The 22,259-nt window shown below is 36.0% G+C and overlaps 1 protein-coding gene across 1 annotated transcript in view; it reads left to right on the plus strand.

Moving 5' to 3' along the window:
• LOC106079337 (uncharacterized) overlaps nt 1-22,259 on the plus strand; it is a 141,602-nt gene that overhangs the window by 110,465 nt on the left and 8,878 nt on the right. The window contains exons 26-36 of the mRNA XM_056045505.1: nt 8,411-8,659; nt 15,156-15,375; nt 16,141-16,307; nt 17,584-17,748; nt 18,022-18,144; nt 19,523-19,648; nt 19,767-19,889; nt 19,994-20,116; nt 20,448-20,693; nt 21,305-21,442; nt 21,667-21,792. Of these exons, the coding sequence (XP_055901480.1) occupies nt 8,411-8,659; nt 15,156-15,375; nt 16,141-16,307; nt 17,584-17,748; nt 18,022-18,144; nt 19,523-19,648; nt 19,767-19,889; nt 19,994-20,116; nt 20,448-20,693; nt 21,305-21,442; nt 21,667-21,792 (1,806 nt within the window). The remainder of the gene's footprint in view (nt 1-8,410; nt 8,660-15,155; nt 15,376-16,140; nt 16,308-17,583; nt 17,749-18,021; nt 18,145-19,522; nt 19,649-19,766; nt 19,890-19,993; nt 20,117-20,447; nt 20,694-21,304; nt 21,443-21,666; nt 21,793-22,259) is intronic.

Below are 22,259 nucleotides of genomic sequence, written 5' to 3' on the forward strand. Positions count from 1 at the left end.
TTTAATACTTATACTAGAGACACTAGAGTAATAGTTTATAAACTAGTAGATTTAAGTAGATCTAGAGTAATCTAGACTACCCTCTCTATCTATGTTAAGTCTAAGCCCAGTCGCCAACATTTTTTAATGCTTGAATTTGTATATCTCTGTAATAGTACTAGATCTAATTGTAAGAGTAGTAAGACCTAATGAGTAGTGTCCTAGCATAAAGATTATTCATAGATATTTATAAATAAATATTATATTATATTAGTCAAGGACTAAACCTAAAGCCTAAGCTAAATCTATAGAATATATTTAGAAAAAAGATCTAATTCTAATATAGCCCTCTACTAGCCCTTACTATACTTATTAATAAGGCTAGACCTTAGACCTAAAAAATAATAAGTCATCATTTATATTGGTAATATTAAATATGTGACATGTCTTTAAGTCTTAAACTTAAACAGGGTCGGTCCTAACGATTGCGGGGCCTTATGTGAAACTGATTGCGCAGGGCCTAGTCTGGGTGGGAATAAGGAAAATAAGTGGAAATTAAGCTTTTGTATTTTTAAAAAATTCGACTTTGAATTTTATTCAATCTTTACTAAGTACAAGATTACGATCAAATTAACTTTACTTTACGAACTTTGCAACCTAAGTAATTTATTATTATTAAGAACAATAAGAGTTAGATGTTTATGTTAGATCAGATAATCAGTATAACATATAAGATATATATATATATAACCACTATTTCTATATATATGTATACATAATTAAGTATAAATGTTAATAAATAAATTTTAAAAAATCTATTTTACAGAAAACATATGACATGTGGCATACAGACAAGTTTACTAGATGGATCTTTCATCATTTTGGAAACACAAGAAGAGTTAATATTCCCTGTTTTTATTTTGAAACAAATCACAGAAACATTCTACAATTTTATTTTATATAATAAATACCAATAAATGTAAATACAAAATCACATTTTAATAGAGTTCTTCATTATACACACAACATTATTTTAGTATGTTCCTTTTCACTTGCTAGGTTTAGACAAAGCTTCGAATCAGGATTTAATATTATTATGTCATAGCCCAAAACTCCAGCAGGATGTTAGTTAATGGCAGTGGTCAATGTTTGAACCTGAGACCACAGAGAAGACAGTTCGGAGCGCAAACCACACAACTTTCTGCGTTTCGAAACGTATTGAAATTTTGATCATTTCTATGTTATTGCAGTTTTGAATGTCCATTGCAATGATGACTTGATCTGTACAGGGGTTACATTTAAAAAAATAAGAGTTGGATCTCATTCTTCGAATGATGCTACTTATTAGAAATTGCAAGGTGGAATAGATATTACTCATTAGAGGCCAAAAGAAAATCCACTGCCGAGGGAAGACGTAGACGTCGTAAAGAACATTTAAATTGACCACCAGCTAGGGCTGCGTAGCCATGGAAAATACTGCATTCCTCATTAATCTTTCGACTCGACTGCCAGCCTTATTTATTTAACACTTTAAATTATGAATAGCTCTGCATTTTTTAATAACAATAATATATATATATATATATTCAGTGATTAACTGGCAATAATTGGGTTACTAAAATTTAATAAAATGAGTTGCATAACTACATTAACAGTAGCCTATATGCATTACTGAATATTATATTGATGCCACAATTTATTTTCCACTTCCCAGAGAAAAGAAAAAAAAAACAACTCCTTTTCCAGTAGGATAATCTCTTCTATTTATAGTCTAAACACAATTTAAAACTTTGTTACAGTTACAGATTAACTTGCTAACTTAACTATCTAATGATTCTATTTGTGAGATAAATGAAAATTCAATTTTTACATATAGATTTATAGAACTATTTAAGTAAGAGTGTAACAAAATCCATATTTCGTATATTAATAATAATATAGAATTGGTAGATCTAGGTCTAATTTTTGCCTGTTTTTAGAAATTTAGATCTAAATCAGACTACCTTAAAGTCTAGGTTAAGGTTAAAGCTATTTGCTAGTGTTGTACGAGGTTGTGACTCTAGATTCAAACTAAATATAATCGTGTACTACAATAACTACATTGAATGAGCTCAACATTGTAATTAATGTTGTTTTTTCCCCATATCTGGCCTATTTAGGGACGGCTATAGGTTAATAATCACTATTCAGTGTATAGATAGAGTATATAATTTTAAACTTTGTTTTTCTAGATCTAGGCCCAGCACCTCGATCGGATCAGTCTACATAGATCTATATAGATATGTCTAATCTCTAAATATCCAATAGGCCTACTACTATTCCTAGATCTAGACTTCATCTAATTAATTTTAGGTCTACTTCATACATCATTAATGATCTGAGAAAAGAAGATCTAGCTCTTGATCAAAAGCAGTAGATGTAGAACTAGAATACGCCTGAAGCAGTAACATAAGCCATAAATTGCGTAACTTGACTAAAATGAATTGAGGCACGCGGTACTGCGTGGGCTGAAACGCTGTTCGCTTGACTAGACCAAGAATAAGCCGACAAACAGTAGATCTAACATGCAAAGCCATCAATTGCGTCATTTGACCTTAATTTCCCCAACTCTAACATCCACTTTTTATAAATTGGTGTGTTTTAGTCGCCTTTGTTTTCAGAAACTGGCATTCCTGTAAAAAGGAATAGGGAAATACGCTAAGCCATAAACTGAAAAATTTGACCTAATTTCCCTTAAACTACGTCATCGACCTTGGTTGTCTGGGAAATACTGATCTCGAATGGCTTCGAGATTGTGAAATTTAATAGTCCCTAAAACGCACGTTAAATTGCTTATATCTAAATAATTACAAAGAATATATGTCTAATATTTCGTATGTATGTTTTTTTAAGCATTATGAAACTAAAAAAAAGTATTACACCGGTTTCCGCGTCTGACCCCAAAACCTCTTCAGTTGGTCTAAACTTTCGACTAAAGTAAGGACTACCAAAGCTAAGGTAGCCAAGCTTTTAAAATAAAATACAAGAGTACTGACATAGATCTCTACTGCTAATTATAAAAAGCCTAATGTAATGAGTTAGATCTAGACCTAGTCCTATAAGTATATTAAGTATATATATTTAGATTTCGAAACTTCTAAGTTTATGCACCTTTAAAATATAGGTCTAGAGCTAGCATAGATCTTTAATACTAATAATAGTGTAATAACTTAACTAAGAAGGCAACTCAACGATATGCATGACATGGTTATATCAATATAGATCTACATATTCTTTTATTTATATTTTCATTATGTCATTTCTTCACTTTCTAATCTGCTTAGGGAACTAACTCTCACACAAAATTACATAATATATCAACAACATGCTTCAAAAAGAATATGGGGGCGTTTTTTTTTAAAATAAATAAGAGTATTCTATTACAGCCCAAACTTCCCCCAAATCGTTGGGGAAATATTTTGAGTGCTGCGGCAATATCCGCATTTAGCGTCGGTATTTACATTCCTGGCCAGTTTTCCACGTTGTCAAGGCGCAGGATCAAGACCAAAAGCATTTTCAAACAAACGCAATCGAACTTTATCAGAACTATATTTTATAGTTGGCAACAAAAAAAAACTTGTTTTATTTATTTCGAGGTATCCCTGAAAATCTTATTTTTTTTATTTCTGAAGCTAGGCCTTTGAAATTTGTTATGGTAACATATAATGATATTCTAAAATAAATAATGCTAAAAATAAGTTTTTTGAATGATGGTTGCCATGGTAACGGTGGCCATATTGTTTATTGTATACAAATTAAAAGTCTGAATTTTGTAAAAACTATTGATCAGAAATACATGAAATTGAATTAAAAGATAAGAAAAAAGGATCCTCTAAATTGATACGTCAGAATTAAAGATTTAAGTATGTTAACTTTTTTACAAATTTTTGAATTTTTAGTATTTTTTAGACCTAAAAAAACAGGATAAATATTAATTAAAAATTCTTTTAAAAAAAAAGTAAATAAAATATTGAAAAAAAATCATTGTACGAGTAAAGTTAATGATGTCCTTAAGAAGTGTTTCAAATTTCATCAAAATCTATCAAGTAGTTTAGAAGAAATTCCTAGTAAAGCACAATGACATGTGCAAAAACTAACATTTTGAGAAAAATGAGTTTAAAGTATACATTTTATTAAGATTTTGTTTCATGGACCTTACAAAAACATTTTAAAAACATGTTTTAGACACAGATTTAAGCAATAAAAATGATTGTAATGTAAAGAAAAATGATTGATCTACTTAATTATGTTATTAGTTAAAAATCGATATCCTAGACCTAAAACTCAGCCGCTGCTTCATAAGCTATAAATATTGTTTTGAAGTAGATGCAAAGGATTAAATTAAATGTTGCTTAGGGCCTTAGCAAGTCTAAATTTTGTCCTGGGTGTCTGGCAGGGTTCAAACCTGGGACCTTTGAGATGATAGTCAAGAATGCGCATACCACACAAACCATGCATTTATCAGTAGGTCTACTATTGAAAAAAAAAAAAAGTATGCAATATTTAAATATGGTATGTATAGTCCATGCGTAAAATTGATAAGATTCTGATAATTATAATATTCATATCCTCATTTGTTTTACTTTTATAGTCACATTTAGGAGCAATTTAGCGTGTTTTTATTTGAAGTCTCACTCTATCTGTCTTGTAAATGTTGTAAAAAATGTATACACACATTATTTCTTCCTCACCCTTTCTCGGATCAAGTTGAAACATTGCACAAATATTCCTTGGGATAGACAAGACATGAATTAATAAAAAAATGTGTCAATTAAATATTAATTACTGGTAATTATTTTATTTATTTTGTTTGATACCAACAAAGGAAATTAATCATTCAGTAGGCTATTACCGGATACAGCTAAATATTTTGGGTTTTATCTCCTTACATAAAAACACGTTATTTCTCCCACACCCATTTTCTGATCAAGTTGAAACCTAAAACAATTATGAATGTACCTACCAAACCATGAATTAGTAAAAAAAAAATTAACCCATTAGTCAATTAATTATTTGTAAATAATTATTCTGTTTGGTATTGAATAAAGGAAATATCTTCTAGATTATTAAGATATATATATTGTTATAAACCTGGTGGTGGCACAAACGGGGGTAGTGGTGTGTGTGTAGTCAGCCGACGCAAATCGCCCCAGGCCAGCGCTAGACGAGCGGTCAACCGTGACGAGTTACGATGGTCAGCCGAGTCGAGTGTCAACACGGCGGTTCGGGAAGGATCGACGGCGGTTCGTGAACAGAGCTCAGAAGCGTCACGAGAGTTGTAGTCATCTGACCACCTGGAAACGTCGAGCGGCGTTCTGTCCGGTTCGAGAAGGCCAGTAGGGACCCTATATAAGAGCGGAGGTATCGCAGTCAAGACGGTCGAGAAAAGGGGCTCATTACAGCAAGGTTCACGGCAGGGGTTCAGAGCCCGGTTCACTACAGTCCGGTCGACTACAGCACAGTTCAGCGGTGTGGTTCTGTACGGAGCATTACGACGGTTCAGTGCGGAGTACTGTCAAGTACAGTTGAGACGGCTGGCGTCTTGATCTTGGTCTGCGATCGAGTCCGACACAACGAGCCTAGTGTGTGAAGTCAGTCCTGAACTGTTGAACCCATTGCAAGCCCGGAACGAGACGGAGAGGCCAGTGCAAGAGTTGATACTGCGGAACAGTGTTATCGGAGAGATATTTGTACAGTGTACGTGCTGCCAATTGTACAGTATTGGCTGTTATTTATTCAACTATTAAAGTGTTACGTTACTTTGGAGCCCTGAGTTGTCAAGTTCTTTACGTTGGTTGTGTAAGGTGCAGTTTGCAGAGAGCCTGAATAGTGAGATTCGTAACAACTGGTGTCAGAAGTGGGATCGGATCGGAATCGGATTGGATCGGATCTACTATGGCTTGTCTGAAACTGCTGTACGAACTTGAATTTAGAGAACTGAAGGAAGAACTCCGTGGACGAAGGCTGAAGGTATATGGTAACAAGGAAACTTTACAAGCACGCCTCCGAGAAGACATGTTGGAAGAAAAAGAAGATCCGGACACATATCTTTTTGAAGTCGAACCTAACTTGCTGGAACAGCTCACCAGTAGCATGCAGCAACAGATCACCAGTACCCGTATCATGCTAGAAGAGATGAGTGTGACATTGAAGAAGAACACCGAGGAGTTCTGTAGAGAGATTAAAAAGATGGGTACCTCAGTGAAGGAAATGACCAGCCCCGTGGTGAAAACGATGGACGTGGTGGAAGAAACCTTGTACGACCAAGGAGACTTGAAAGATGAAGGAGATTCACCATCGTTGGACATTGAACAATTACCCACCCAATGCTGCGAATCAATAAGCAGTAACAATGGCAATGCTGATGACGGTGGTGCTGCCTGTGAATCCGAAAACAAGGAGTACAGACTTGTGGAGCCGAAAGAGACAGATCAAGAGAACGCTGAGTTTGCCTACAAGCCTGTTGCTGAGGGACGTTTACATGATGAAAGCTACCGACGAGGCTTGGACTCTACAGACGTTCGTCCAGATGCTAAGATCAGCGAGAGAAGCCCTGATGGTGATCATGAGAACCCAATGATACCTGATGAAGTCGTTGAGAGACAATTGCAAGTCGGAAGATACCAGCTAGATCGGCACCCAACAGACGTTGGTCAGGCTGCCAAGACTGGAGAGGAACGTCCTGATGGTGGTGAAAAGAATCCAAGGAAGCTTGACGTTGAAGTTGATGGACATTCGCACGATGAAAGTCATCGACCAGGTCTGAAACCAACAGGCGATTGTCCCGATACTGAGACGAGAGAGAGAGGTCCTGATGGTGGTGAAGAAAGCCAAATGGAGCCTGAAGCCGAAGACGAGGGACCTTTGCACGAGGAGTGTTACCAACCTGCCCCACAAGCATGCCCCCCAGACAAGACTGAAGATGATGACTTGTCCCACAATTCCCTGTCCTGTGGATTTGAAGCCCATCCCAGTCCTTCTTCGCAAAGCCCTATGAAGCCACCTCTTTGGTCAACAATCTTGGTAATCCCTGCCCTTACATCCTTTACCTCTCCATGTGTCAAGTGGCTGTCCTCAGTACCGACAGACAAGAGAGCGATGCAACCAAAACGTCACTGCAACAAGAGGACGATCAACTGGAGGAAAAGAAGAAGGTGGCGTTTGCGTAGTCCAACGTGCATGGTGATTCAACCAAGAAATAACTGCAGCCACATGAAGACCAACTGGCGGAGAAGAAGAAGAAGGCGACTTTTCCTGAGTGCAACATGGATGACGATGCGCTCACGACATCAATGCAACCAGATGAAGGCTAACTGGAGGAAAAGAAGAAAACGTTTACTAAATTCAACGTGGGTGGCGATGAAAGCACGACGCCGAGGCAAACAGGTGAAGGCCAACTGGAGGAGAAGAAGGAAGCTGACTGCAACATGGATGGCTCCATCAAGCTCAAGAGGCAAGCCAACTGCCACTGATCGACCCCCGCCTGCAGCGATGAAACTTTACAGCCAATGTCATGATGTCGATTCTGTCCGGGACGGACAGATCTAAGGAGGGGGCAGTGTTATAAACCTGGTGGTGGCACAAACGGGGGTAGTGGTGTGTGTGTAGTCAGCCGACGCAAATCGCCCCAGGCCAGCGCTAGACGAGCGGTCAACCGTGACGAGTTACGATGGTCAGCCGAGTCGAGTGTCAACACGGCGGTTCGGGAAGGATCGACGGCGGTTCGTGAACAGAGCTCAGAAGCGTCACGAGAGTTGTAGTCATCTGACCACCTGGAAACGTCGAGCGGCGTTCTGTCCGGTTCGAGAAGGCCAGTAGGGACCCTATATAAGAGCGGAGGTATCGCAGTCAAGACGGTCGAGAAAAGGGGCTCATTACAGCAAGGTTCACGGCAGGGGTTCAGAGCCCGGTTCACTACAGTCCGGTCGACTACAGCACAGTTCAGCGGTGTGGTTCTGTACGGAGCATTACGATGGTTCAGTGCGGAGTACTGTCAAGTACAGTTGAGACGGCTGGCGTCTTGATCTTGGTCTGCGATCGAGTCCGACACAACGAGCCTAGTGTGTGAAGTCAGTCCTGAACTGTTGAACCCATTGCAAGCCCGGAACGAGACGGAGAGGCCAGTGCAAGAGTTGATACTGCGGAACAGTGTTATCGGAGAGATATTTGTACAGTGTACGTGCTGCCAATTGTACAGTATTGGCTGTTATTTATTCAACTATTAAAGTGTTACGTTACTTTGGAGCCCTGAGTTGTCAAGTTCTTTACGTTGGTTGTGTAAGGTGCAGTTTGCAGAGAGCCTGAATAGTGAGATTCGTAACAATATGAATGTGCAGAGTGTATTTTCTTTTTACTTTGCTTGCGTTTAAAACTTGATTTATTTTTTATTCAGATAGCATCAACACATCCACAACTGTCTTCATATATGAAGCAGGGGAAGGTAACAAAGACTACCAGCACCCAGAGTTCATTCCTATGTTTCTGGATGAGCTTGACCCAAATAACCTGACAGCCGCTCGCAATTATTGTGGAACAGACAACTTTCCTTGTATATATGATTTTATAGCTACTGATAATCCTTACTTTGCTCTGAATACTAAAGAGACCAAGAAGGAAAGTGTAAACCTTGTGAAAAGGCTAGGTAAATTTTATAATTTGTTTTCTAATGTCAGTTTGGGAAATTAAAACACTAAGTGAAGGAATTTTGTTATCTTGATATAGTGAATAAATTTCTATCTTTAGTTTATCATTAAATGATGTCAAAAATTATTTTAAGAACATTATAAATTTTTTTGATAGTTTTTAAGATCTAAACAACATCAGACAGATAGCCTTTATTTATTTGTAGCTAAGGAAGACCTTGTGGTCTAAATGACCTTTTATATTGTTTGTCAATTTTTCTTTTTTTTTTAAGTTTGAAGGAAAATACAAATATCTTATAAAATACAGACATTACTTCAAAAAAGAAGATGATTACGTCCTACTCGTCATGTATTTAGTCATGCAAGTTAACCAATGACTTAAATTCTACCAAGTCACTGGTTTTCCTGGCTAGCTCAGGCAACCTATCACGGTCACATGTGTTCTTCAAAATGCTTATGTAATTTAATCTTGACTTGAATTGAAGAACTACTGATCGTGATTGCCAGGGATCTAGAAATTGCCAGTTGATAAGATGATCATCTAGAAATGGCCAGCTGATAAGATGATCTAAGTTTATTACTAATAGATTCACTGAAGAAACCTTTCCTTGTCAAATACAGAAACTTTTAATTTAAAACATGGATCAGCTATTAACAATAATTACAATAGTAAACTGTAATTAAATGAAGTGGTTAATATATTTCTACTGGATTATCTGATCTACACAATATGATAATAGTATTTTAAGACTAAAATAACTTGTGTCTTATTTCAATGAAAACTAACTCAAGACTGACTTGAATTTCTCAAATCTCCTCAGCCTTTAGTGTCATCACGTGACTATTATTTCTTTGCCAACCAATCTGACCAATCAAATTACAGCTTAACGACATTCAACACATTATAGTTTGCAATTTTGACCAATTATAAATTCTCTATTGAAAAGACGATGCAAACTTGGACTTTCCCGAGCTAGCTATTGTCTGCTGGCAAACCTTAAGATAGAAATAGGCATTGCGTGCGTGACTCAACCCTTTCCATGCTCTAAAAGCACTAGGAAAGAAGGAGCATTTTTACAAATTTGTCCTAGCATATGGAACGAAGCATGTGCGTTTATCTTTGTGTCTTTCTGAGTATTTCATTAGGTTTATTGTTGCCACTATTAACAATCCTCAGCATTCTCCTCCTTCATCCTCTCTTGTTCTCATTCTACATTTACCATCTTAAACCATCTTTTACATCTACATTTATTGTTCTATGTTTTGCTATTCTAATTATACTAGGCAAAAATAAATATCTAGGCCTAGCCGTTTGTTATTTTATCATTTTAAATTATATATATTTTTAAATACAATTCATCTCTGCCTTCCGTCTGTCCCGAGACATGACGTTAAACTGCGTTCCTCTTTCCTTAGCACTTTTGGAGCTCAAAATTGCCCTACTTCTTTTCTATCATTGTGTCTGCTCCTCTTTATCTCAGTCCGTTTGCCATGGACTGCGATGGGTAAGGGGGGATAAAGAGATCCTGGTGTTTGAGTAGGTGTCTATCTGAGGATAAACCACCACAACACAATACTTTGGCTCCAAGTTCCCCTAGACCTGAGGCCCAGATGGCCCACTCTGGGTTAACTGGCTGGTCACGTTAAGCTACTGGCATAGGTCTGCTGGAGGGCAGTTGCTGGAGGGTCAATCAGGGAGTTGCCGTAACGGACACATATCCGATGCAGCAGCTGAATGAGTATAGCACCTGTGTAGCCCTGGCGGGCTCATTCTGGACATCCGAATGGCCCGTCCGCTTGTTGGACTCGATGGCGGGTGGGGAGCACAGGTGCTGAACTAGCAAGAATATATATGGATAAAAAAACATCAAAAAACTACTTGCCCCAGATTTTTGTCTGGGCAAGAGACGCCATATTGATGATAAAAAGGAGGAGGCAACAAAAAGCTGTACTACTTGGCCATCATTTTTGGTGGTCAGGTGTACAGAGCCCTTTTCTCATCTAAAGGGACTTAAGGCAGTAGTGGGAGAGCCCAAGAGTGTATCTAAGCTACACAAGACATCGGAACTTCTCGTAGAAGTTGATAATAATGTACACCCTGGTTGGCTTTTACAATGCAGAAGAATATGTGATCTCCAAGTGGAAGTCATGCCAGAGTTTGAACACCAGCAGAGGTGTAATCAGACCACCCCTTCCTCCTCCTCCACCGCAGAAGAAAACAACGCCATAAAATACACCTCCAAAAAGAAAAGAAAGCCCAACAGACATGGAGGACCTATTGAAACAACTCCCTCGGCCTTATATAATTCTTTGAGATTTCAATGCCCATAAAACTATGTGGGGATCCAACAACACTGACACAAGAGGTCGTATGCTGGAGGATATCTTCCTCCAACATGATTTATACATACTTAATGATGCCACAATGACCTACTTGCACCCAGGAACTGGATCTCTCACGTACAATGACCTCACCGTTTGCGTCCCCAGACTTCTGGGCGATTTTAAATGATCAGTTAGCAATGATCTACAGGGATGTGATCACTTCGCAATCATCATTACCAACAATCTCCCTTCATTGGGACGACCTCAGCGGTGGAAGCTGAATAAGGCTGATTGGGAACACTTCCAAAAAAGATTCTCCGAGGATATCAAAGAAAATATCCTTGATGAACAGAATCCAGCTGATATCTTTGCTATCGAGCTACTTGATATTGCCCGGAAAGGTGTTCCCCTAACCTCCGCAAATCCTAAAAGGCCTAGCAACCTATGGTTTGATACAGCTTGTAAAAGTGTTATTGGCGATAGGAAAAAGTGACTGGCTGCATTCATAAAGAATCCTGCCCAAGAAAATCTAAAGCTATTTAGGATAGCTTAAGCAAAGGCTAGACAAACCATACGATTAGCCAAAATGAATTCCTGTAGAAATTTTGTCGGCAGTCTGGATGCCAAAACTTCTGCTAGAGCGGTTTGGAAGGTAGTAAGGCAGATCAAAGGGAAAGAATCAAAAGCAAAAGGGCATTTGAAAAACCAAGGACGAACTGTTACGTCCCCCAGAGATATAGCTGACTGCCTTGCATCCTCAAGAGCAGATAAATCATCCACTGCAAACTACACGCCAGAGTTCCAAAAAGTCAAAATCAGGGAGGAAAGACACCCCATTGACTTCAGATCAGAGAACAATGAAGATTACATAAGAATAAGCTGTTCTTGCTTGAAGAACTGAGGGACTCGCTGGATAAATCACATGACACAGCGCCTGGAGAAGATGAAATCCATTATCAGTTCCTCAAGCATCTTCCCGAACCCTCATTGGCAATCCTGCTAAAAATCTAAAATTGTGTATGGCAAACAGGCGCTTTCCTAAACAGCTGGAGGAAAGCCACAGTTATACCGATCCCTAAACCGGGAAGAGATGGGTCTGACCCAGCTAACTATCGACCAATAGCACTAACAAGCTGCATCTGCAAAACCATGGAAAGGATGATTAACAATAGGCTGGTCTGGTACCTTGAGAGAAATAAAGTAATCTCCAACTACCAGTGCGGATTCCGGCAGGGGCGGGCAACAACTGACCACCTGGTAAGGGTGGAAGCTTTCATCAGAAATGCATTGCTAAGACGAGAACATCTAGTAGCTGTATTTTTCAACATAGAAAAGGCCTATGATACAACATGGAAACATGGCATTCTACGTGACCTGGAGCTTATGGGGCTTATGGGACACCTTCCCTGTTTTGTGAGGAAATTCCTAAAGGACCGTAAATTTCAAGTTCGAGTAGGCAATGCCGCCTCTGACACTTATGACCAGGAAATGGGTATACCCCAGAGCAGCATTCTCTCAGTAACCCTGTTCAACATAAAAATTAACAGTATTATAAAGACTCTGTCCCCTAGCTTAGAGTGCTCTCTGTATGTTGATGACTTTGTCATTTTTAGACATGGGAAAAACATGAGTACTTTAGAAAGAAAATTACAGTTATGTTTAAATAAAATTCAAAATTGGGCAAACGACAATGGTTTTACATTTTCGGACTCCAAAACAGTTAGCATGCATTTTTTATAATTTAAGGGGAATCCACCCAGACTCTGAACATAAATAGAATATCCCTGTTGTGAAAACTACAAAATTTTTAGGCCTCACCCTAGATTCCAAATTTAATTTTCTCCCCCACATTAAAGAACTTAAGAAGAAATGCCAAAATCATTAAACATACTCAGAGTACTCAGCCATACGGACTGGGAAGCTGACAGAGATACCTTGCTGCTTCTATATCGGAGTCTAATCCGATCCAAGTTAGACTACGGATCCATAATATAAGGAGCAGCTAGGAAATCTTATCTTAAAAATACTAGAACCCATACAAAATGCTGCCCTGCGTCTCTGTCTCTGCGCGTCGTACATCACCAATCCCAAGTCTCCATGTGGAGGCTGGAGAACTCCCCAAGGACATAAGAATGAAAAAGCTTTCAATTTCAGTATATAGTCAAGCTAAAATCCAACCCACGAACCCTGCTTTCGACTCCATATTTAACCCTACAGATGTAGAACTATACAATCGAAGGCCTAACGCCATACAGCCGTTGGGCCTTCATATGAGAGAATCGATCCAAAATTTAACCCCACCCATCGACTAAATCTATAAAATAGAAATCACACAGAACCCTCCTTGGTTGATGAATAAACCTAAATTAAATTTATCCCTCCTTATTTTCAAAAAAGAAAATACAATCCCAAACATACTACAAGTCCACATTAGGGAACTGCAGGAGAGCTACGGAGATTGCGGCACATTTACACTGACGGATCCAAAATGGATGGAAAGGTCGCGTATGCTTGCTTCTTTGGGAACAAAACAATCTCCCGTAGACTCCCCAATGGATGCTCCATCTTTACGGCCAAATTACATGCAATATCGCTTGCATTAATGGCCTTCAAAGCATCAGAAAAGAGAAAATTTATCATATGCTCCAACTCCAAATCTGCATTGCAAGCTTTGGGGCGGATGAAGACTGATATTCCATTGGTACACAAGAGCCTAAAGCTGTTGGACCAAATAACAGCTGACCATAGGATGTCACCTTCATTTGGATCCCCTCCCAGGTGGGGCACCGAAACGAAGCCGCAGACAGAGAAGCAAAGAGAGCCCTAAATCAAGCGGTGTCACCAACCTAAATTCCCTTCTCTGACCTGAGACAAAGTATTGCCTCTGCCACCTATCGAGACCCACAACAAACTCATACAGGTTGTGGCGGATGTCAGGTGGTGACCCACATATAAGTGTCTGACAAGACGTGGTAGCACGACCATGTCCAGGCTTAGGATTGGCCACACCTACATCACGCACTCCTTTGTGCTGACGAGAGAGGTGCCCCACTTTGTGAGTATTGTGTGAGTACTGTGACTCGTCTCACCATGGAACATATCCTCATTGATTGACCCAGATACCAGGATATTAGGGGAAAGTTTTTTTTAGAGTGCACAACTTAAAAACACTGTTCGATAGTGTCGACCTTGGGAAGTTACTGGGCTTTGTCTGGGAGGTGGGGTTGTCTATGAAAATTTGATTTGTGAAATTGTGAACATATAATATTTACAAAAGATTTTTACAAAATTATTACATTTTTACTAACTTAACTATTTTAACTGTGAATAGACCTTGCTTTTAATAATTTAACTGTATGGAATTTAGCCCTTGTGATATAAAGGGAGAGTAATCCTTGAAGGACTATGGGCACGACATGGCCTAAATTGTGCTGATGTGCCAAAACTCAAACTCATCTCTGCCCTACTTTAACATGCTTGTCACACTCTGCATTATCTAATTTGATATTGGACATTTAAGAAAGGAGAGTCTCTTCTACTCCTTGCTACTCAGCAAAGAGAACTCAACTCATTATAGTCTTCATATAGATTTGAACACAACTCCCTCATATTACCAAGCGGTTTAGGCAATTGCAAAGTTTTAAAAAAATAATCTAAACTTTCCCAAATCATGTCAACAAGATTATAATCTATCAATTATTTTTAAGGTTCTATCATGAAGTATATATTAAAATTTAGTAAATATTTAGATAATTTTTTAAGCAAATAAAAAATTAAAATCCATATCATTAGCAATATATTAAAATTGGATAAATATTTTATTCCATTTTAAGCAAAGCTAAGTTGTTGTTTTTTTTTACAAAGCTTATATTAACTCACTCTATATGTCTGTTTGGTACAAACTTTGTATATTTTTTTTCTCCCATTCAAATGAAAATTTTGCACAATTATTTATAGTCTGAATCAATCAAATAAATTACCAATTAGTTAATCAATAAGTGTTAATTAATTAATTTTGTTTGAAATAGAAAAAGTTAAAAAGAGAGTTAAGCCTTGCAGTACTGAGTGATTTTGATGTTCTTCCCCTCTGATAAGATTTTTTTTTTTTTTTTGCTTGTTCTGTAATTTTACTATTATCTCAGAAATATTTGTGTTGTTTCTCTTCTTTAGAAAATAAAATTCCAGAGATACAAGATTTTAGAAGCCCCACTTACCAAGATAAACAATGGCTGGTGACAAAAGGAAAAATCAACAATTTACAAGTTGTAGCAGTTGATGGTGATGGCGATGCATTAACATTTATTGTAGAATCAAGTTTAAATACATTGACAATAAGCAATAATGGATTGATAACTTACACTCCATTTGACATTCCTGAACATTCACTTAAGTAAATATTTCATCTAATATTAATACATTATTTTATTTTAACAAAAATTTTACATTATTGATTATACAGTCATTTATAGTTTTACATTTTATACAATTAAGGATGTTAAAGGATTTTTTATTTTTGCCAAGCTACTGCCTAGAATAGTAGGGCAGTGTTTACAGTTTTGAGTAAAGAAAAATTTTGAACTGAATTTAATGCACAAATTGTTAATGAAAAAATTTTAATATGAATTACTTGTTACTCAAATTTTAAGAATTATTAAATAAGCTCTCCTTTAATTTCAACAGACTTGCATTTAATTCTATTAGCTATTTCATCCTTCAACTCTATTAGCTGATCTAATTAACAAAAATGTTATTGAATTATTGTATCTTATATCTATATCAATAAGTTATTTTTATAAGACAAATAGTTAGTTAATCCCTGCTACTATAAAGCAGGTTGATCCTTGTAACCACATATGTGGTTATTATTTTAAAAGATATTTTTCATTAAGTTTAAGTTTTGATTTAAATTCTGATATTTATCTCATTCATTTTTTTCTTGTCATCTCTTTCCTTCTCTTTATATGTCAACCTCTTCATATCTCTTTTCCTATTTTTTTACGTCTTCTGTCTCTCTTCCTCAATATCTCTTTAATTATCTCCCATCTTTTTTATTGCTCTCCCTTGTTAATTTCTATTTCTTTCTTCTTTTTTTTCTTTTATGTATAAAAATACATTTCTACAGTAAGCTCAAATTTTTGAATTATTCTAATGGCAGAATTAAAGTCATGGATACCAATGGAGGCTACTCGGCCACACATATGGTTCCCCTATCATATTGTTCAGGATGTAGTAGCCATGGTATATGTACTAATTCTTCAACACTTCTGACTAAAGAAACTGGAGTAGGAGTGCTGAAGTGTCATTGTTACCCTGCGTTTATTGGTAAGGATGAGTTTTATTGCCTTGAACATTTATTTTAGAGACAAAGAACTATTTATGTCAAGTTTGATTGGTACAATCGCCAAGAGAAATTTATCATTTTTAATTGTACATTTTAAGTTCATGTTCTGAAAATTGTTATAATTAATATTTTCCTCACAAATTTTTTTTTGTTCACATTTCTTTACTAAATTTCTTTTTTTTAACCCAATAGCTCCTATTTCTGGTTAAGAAAAATCCTTCTCAGCCCCTAAGCAAAGAGGGATAAATTTAAAATCTAAAAAAAATATTTGAAAAAATAATCAGATTTAAGATCTAATACATATAAACAAAGCAACAACTTTAAAAAATAAAATGAAATGTCTAGTTTAAAAAAATATATACTTTAAATACCATTAGAAAATAAAAAAGCTTCAAAAATACCCATTTTCCCACGTATGGGCTTATACACTGAAGCTTGTTTATATGTATTAGATCTTAAATATGATTATTTTTTCAAAATAAATATTTTTGATTTGTAATCACGCTTGCAACGAGACTAGAAGAAATCTTCTTTTTAAAAAGTTTAGATCAAGTAAATTGAATAGGGGATTTGAGAAACGTTCTACAACGGTTTAGGACAAAATGGGAAAAACATTTCCAACTGCAGAAGGAGCTAATGGGTTAATGTCAAACTATTAAACTATTAGGAATAGTGATACTTTTTTGTTTGTGTATTAATGTTTTTTATTTTGTTTTTCAAAAAGACACTAATGAACATTGGGGATACTCTTATTGGTTAGAAACAAAGTTTATTATATAATATAAAATGTTGTTGTAAATGATCTAATTCACTAATTTTATAAATAAAGCAAATTGTTAGGAGTATGTAGGTAAAAACTTGGCATAAAAGTTATTAGATCACGGCAGATACCATAGTGTATGTTTAATGTCCCTCCCATAACCTGAGCACCCTAAAAATTAAAAAAAATACCTAAATTTATCTCTTTTATAGAAACAAACTTTTTAACAAATTGGGTAAACAGTTTCAAAGTACTTTATATTTCATATGAATATGTCAGCTAAAAGCAAAAATGTGAATGGAATTTTGCCATTTTGATATAGATCTAAATCCAATCCACTTTAGTAGTAATACCCAAACTAAGGCCCGCAAGCCACAGGTCATATCTGACTAGTTGTTGATATATAGACATGTGCATTTAAAATAAGTTTAACAATACTGTAACTGAGCAATTTGAATTTTTTGCTTGTACTGTAAATGTTGTTAATGTTTTTTCAGGTGAACACTGTGAGTCAGAGTTTGATGCTTGTTCTCTATCACCCTGTCAGGGAGGGAGGACTTGTACAGACCTTACTGCTGACCAGCAAGGCAACAAAACCATTGGATATACATGTGGACCTTGTCCAACTGGATTTAATCTTGGGACTGAAGATAATTGTTTAGGTAAATAAAAGGTTAAATAATACAATATGGAAAGTAAATGAGCTAAAAACAAATAGTTAACTGTTGCATTAAAAAATAACATTATTTATATTGTTTACTGAAAATGTAATTGCAGAGATAAATAATGTCTGTGATTGTGCATGCATGTGTGAATAGATGGACATATGCACAGACATGTGTATCCATATTTGTATAACTAAAAATGTATGCCACACAGTGACTCAGTCCTACAAAGAGAAGGATTCTTTATTCATGAAGTTCATTTTCCATCAGATATCAATGAATGTAATGGCACCAGTGTTTGTGATCAACTTTGTACCAACACTTATGGTTCTTACAGATGCAGCTGTCGTGATGGATTCAGACAGGATCCTGTCTATATTAACAAATGCATTGGTAAGAATTCTCAACAACTAATTTGTAACAAAAGCTATTACTGATTCCTTTTCTGGTATTATTGATTATCAAGGGTAGCCAAGACTACCTTACATTCTTTAAGTCTAATTAACTTTTTAATCTGGGTGGAGTGTTTAGTTTTACTTTAGTAAGCATTGGTTAGGATGCAACATGTCTTGTAAATATACTGTTATGCTTTATCATTTGATATTTATATCAATAATAAGTCTTAAAGTGAAGTTAATTTGTTTAATAGCATAATTTCTAAAATAAAAATTTCTTTTGAAAATAAAAATTAACAAGGTTATAAAAGACAGTTTGTGTGGAAACACAAACTCAAAATCGGCCCCCGAAGTGGTCCACCCAGGCAGGCTTCAATATTTTCAGAAAGAACATCCGAATGAAATTGTATCAAAGACAAATGAGAGATAAGAATGGAGAAAGAAGGTTAACAGATCTTGTGTAGTTCCCCAACGGTCTAGCAGATCAAAGGATAGGTGAAAGTGAATATAAAGTTAGATGTGAACCTGGCCTAACTAGTTCCCCTTTCAGACCTTGTGGTCTATAGGGCAGATGATGTAAAGTTCATCTGTTTTTGTAGCCTATAGTTAACGAGGGTGTCATGTAGCCAGCACAACGACCAACCGCCTTTACTTTTCCAGAACTAATGTCAGGTACCCATTAGAGCTGGGTGGACTCAGAAGCGCCCAAAGATTCCAAAGTTAAAAATACCAGTCTTCACCAGGATTCGAACCCGGGACCCCCGGTTCGGAAGCCAAGCGCTTTACCACTCAGCCACCGCGCCTCCCCGGCCTAACTGATGTCTTATAAATGATCTAATTTTTTGAAAAGGATCTATCTCTTATTCGAATCCTCAAAAAAAATTAATAATTTCCACAATTAAAAAAAATTTAGGAAAATGAAGTTTATAAGATTACTATTCGTTTTAAATTAGGTCTAACTTATAATGCATAGTAATTAGCTTTTTCACTTTAAAAAATACTTGCATAAATCTTTTTCTTCTTCTTCATCATTCTCATTGTTATGTTGGAGTGTTCATATGACTAGACCAATACATGAGATGAACTGCGCAGTGGTTTCCAAATCAGGGAGCTCTCCATACAGTTTTCTTTCTACTTGCATAAATGATTTTAAAAATTAGATTTTACGCTTTCAGAAAAAAAAAAGTAGCCGTTGCATCAGAACTTTGAATGGTCTAAAATATTGTGATGTCCGATTCGTTTACGAGATCTAAACGGGACTGACGGACAGACATTTCACACAAAACTAATAGCGTCTTTTCCCCTTTTGGGGGCCGCTAAAAAGAAAAAAATCATAGTTTATATATCATAAGAAATAATTTATTTTTTATCCCTAGACATCAATGAATGTGATGAGAGAACAGCTTTATGCCAACAAGGATGTGTGAATACTGAGGGCAACTATACTTGTACATGTTCTGATGGATACCACCTGCACAGTGATGGTCTTCATTGCATCCTAAGTATACTCTTTTTAAATATGAAATAATTTTAACATTTACTGTCATGCATCCAAAGTGCTTCAAAAAAACATTAAATATTTAATATATACAAGAAATATATGATAACTTTAATCATCAGATTTTGACAAGGTGGCTGCTTGTAAAGTATGTCAACAAATGTGTACTGTCAATCAAACTAAGGTGACTTGCAGTTGCAACACTGGATATAAGACCAATCCATCTGATGCTACTAAATGCATAGGTAAAGCTTGAGTATCTAATATTCTTATGAATGTTATATCTTGACATCCTTATATGTTGCGTTTCCTACAAAATGTTCCTATCATTTAATTCTAACTACTTTAGATGTAGATGAATGCACTGAAGGCAACACACCCTGCTCACAAGTCTGTTCCAATATTGAAGGCCACTATAAATGTTCTTGTTATAGTGGATATGAAATAAATGCTGATGGATTAACTTGTACAGGTATACATTGAGACATCTGAAGATTTTAATGAAATTGTAAAGTTAATGAGATTCTGTGTAAATTTATTATAGTTAAATAGATAAAAACAACTAAATAAATATATAACAATCAATTTTATCTCTCAATAAATCATACCAAATGCTTATTGTCACACAAAAAATCTATAATTGCACAAATGGATCTTCAAAAATTTCAGTATTTCTTAAAAATGTTTATTTTAATACAAATATTTTTTTTTTTATTTTATCATTTATTTTGTTTATTATATAATGAGAAATCAAATCATTAATTATTTTTACAGTTTTTTACGGTTGAATATTTTTTAAATAGCTTGCAAAATCCCTCATTATGGCTCTAACTGTAATAGTACTTGTAATTGCGGACTTAATGGACACTGTGACCCAGTTAGAGGCTGTGTGTGTCAGAAAGGATGGACTGGAGAACAATGCAACATTGATGTTAATGAATGCAATGATATAGGTGCTTGTCCATCTGGTCAACTTTGCCGAAATACAGTTGGAAGTTATCAATGTCTGTGTCAGGATGGATATAGAATGATTAAAGGAGCATGCCAAGGTAAACAATCATTGCTCATTCATCGAAGAAATGTAGGACAAATCACCGTACCCTATTACTTTATTATATAATTTTGTTACTTACTTAGACTTAGGTCCTCCTGCTATGTTTGGGGCATTCAGCGTCAAGCTGTCTACATAAAGATCTGTCATGGCAATGTCTGAAGCCTCCTCCCACCTGGTGTCCACTGTTTTGAGGTCCTCCATGAAGGTGTGTCGCCAAGTAATAGGAGGACTTCCCTGTTTGCGCTTTCCTCATATTGGCTTCCATGTTATCGCAACTCTTGGTGTGCGTAATTCATTTTGACGTAGAACATGTCCCGCAAACCTCATGCGACGCTCTGTAACAACCTCACTAAGTGTTTGACTCCCAGTTCGACATAGGATTTTCCTGTTTGAGACCCGATCTGTGTAACTGACTCCCAAAATCCGTCTCAGCCATTTTTTTAGCCACATTTAGTCTTTTCTCAATTTTTATTAATGTTTAAGAATTATCAAAATAATGTTAAGCTTTTAATATTTTATCTTGATGTCAGATATTTTTTTTTTATTGAAAAACATTGAATATTCGTTACGAGATAAAACATTCCATCATGATTTACTGTTCTCCAGATATTGATGAGTGTTCTGATATTCAAGTAACCTTCAGATGTAACAGTGAACTTGGAGAAACCTGTGTTAATACAATGGGTAGCTATATGTGTCAGTGCCGACCAGGCTTTTACAGAAACCAGTTTTTAGTTTGTGAAGGTCAGTGATAGTAAAAGAAACTTCAGATAAACAGACCCATAACTAATTTGTTGTAGGTGGAATGTAAATTGTTCAGAATAAGAGAAATATGAGTTTGATTTTAGCAGAAAAGAGTAAACTTAGCAAGATATCTTTTTATTTTATGCAGCAAAGCTACTTACACATTCTTTGAAGAGATATTAGTATTCTGACCTTTTTCTAACTGATGATTAATGTATTTACAGATATCAATGAATGTGAATCTCATATTGATGGCTGTGAACAAGTTTGTGAGAACACTCCTGGAAGCTTTAATTGTAAATGCCATCCTGGGTATTACAAATCTACAGACAGAAAGCATTGCATTAATGGTAAAAAAAACACAATATTATTTAATTGGAATAAATTCTTGATGGATAGAGAAGTTCAATAGATGAATGTAGGATTAAATACGGACTAAGAGCATACAATGAAGTGAATATTTTACTGTTACTTGGTTTAATTTCATCTATGAACATAGTGTTAATGATTCTAAAGTTACATCCTTTAGCTTGTCTCCTAAAAACCATTAATGCTACATGTTTATTTTAATGAATTATTCTTTTTTTTTCATCTTGGTTTTGGTATTGTTGTCTCAGAGAGCAATGCAGTTCCCTTTTTATTTTGACTCTCCACAATTTGTTTGTTTTACATCTAATTTTTTGTTAGTCAAGTCATTTTAGCCATAAGCATTCTGTTATTCAACCATACAGCCTAAGTTTTTCATCAAAAGATCAAATCAAGCTTTTAGTACTGTGACATACTTCTTATTAGCAACTAATATAAAATTTACTGGCAC

The sequence above is a fragment of the Biomphalaria glabrata genome, chromosome 11, assembly GCF_947242115.1.
Source record: "Biomphalaria glabrata chromosome 11, xgBioGlab47.1, whole genome shotgun sequence".
Lineage (NCBI taxonomy): Eukaryota > Metazoa > Mollusca > Gastropoda > Planorbidae > Biomphalaria > Biomphalaria glabrata.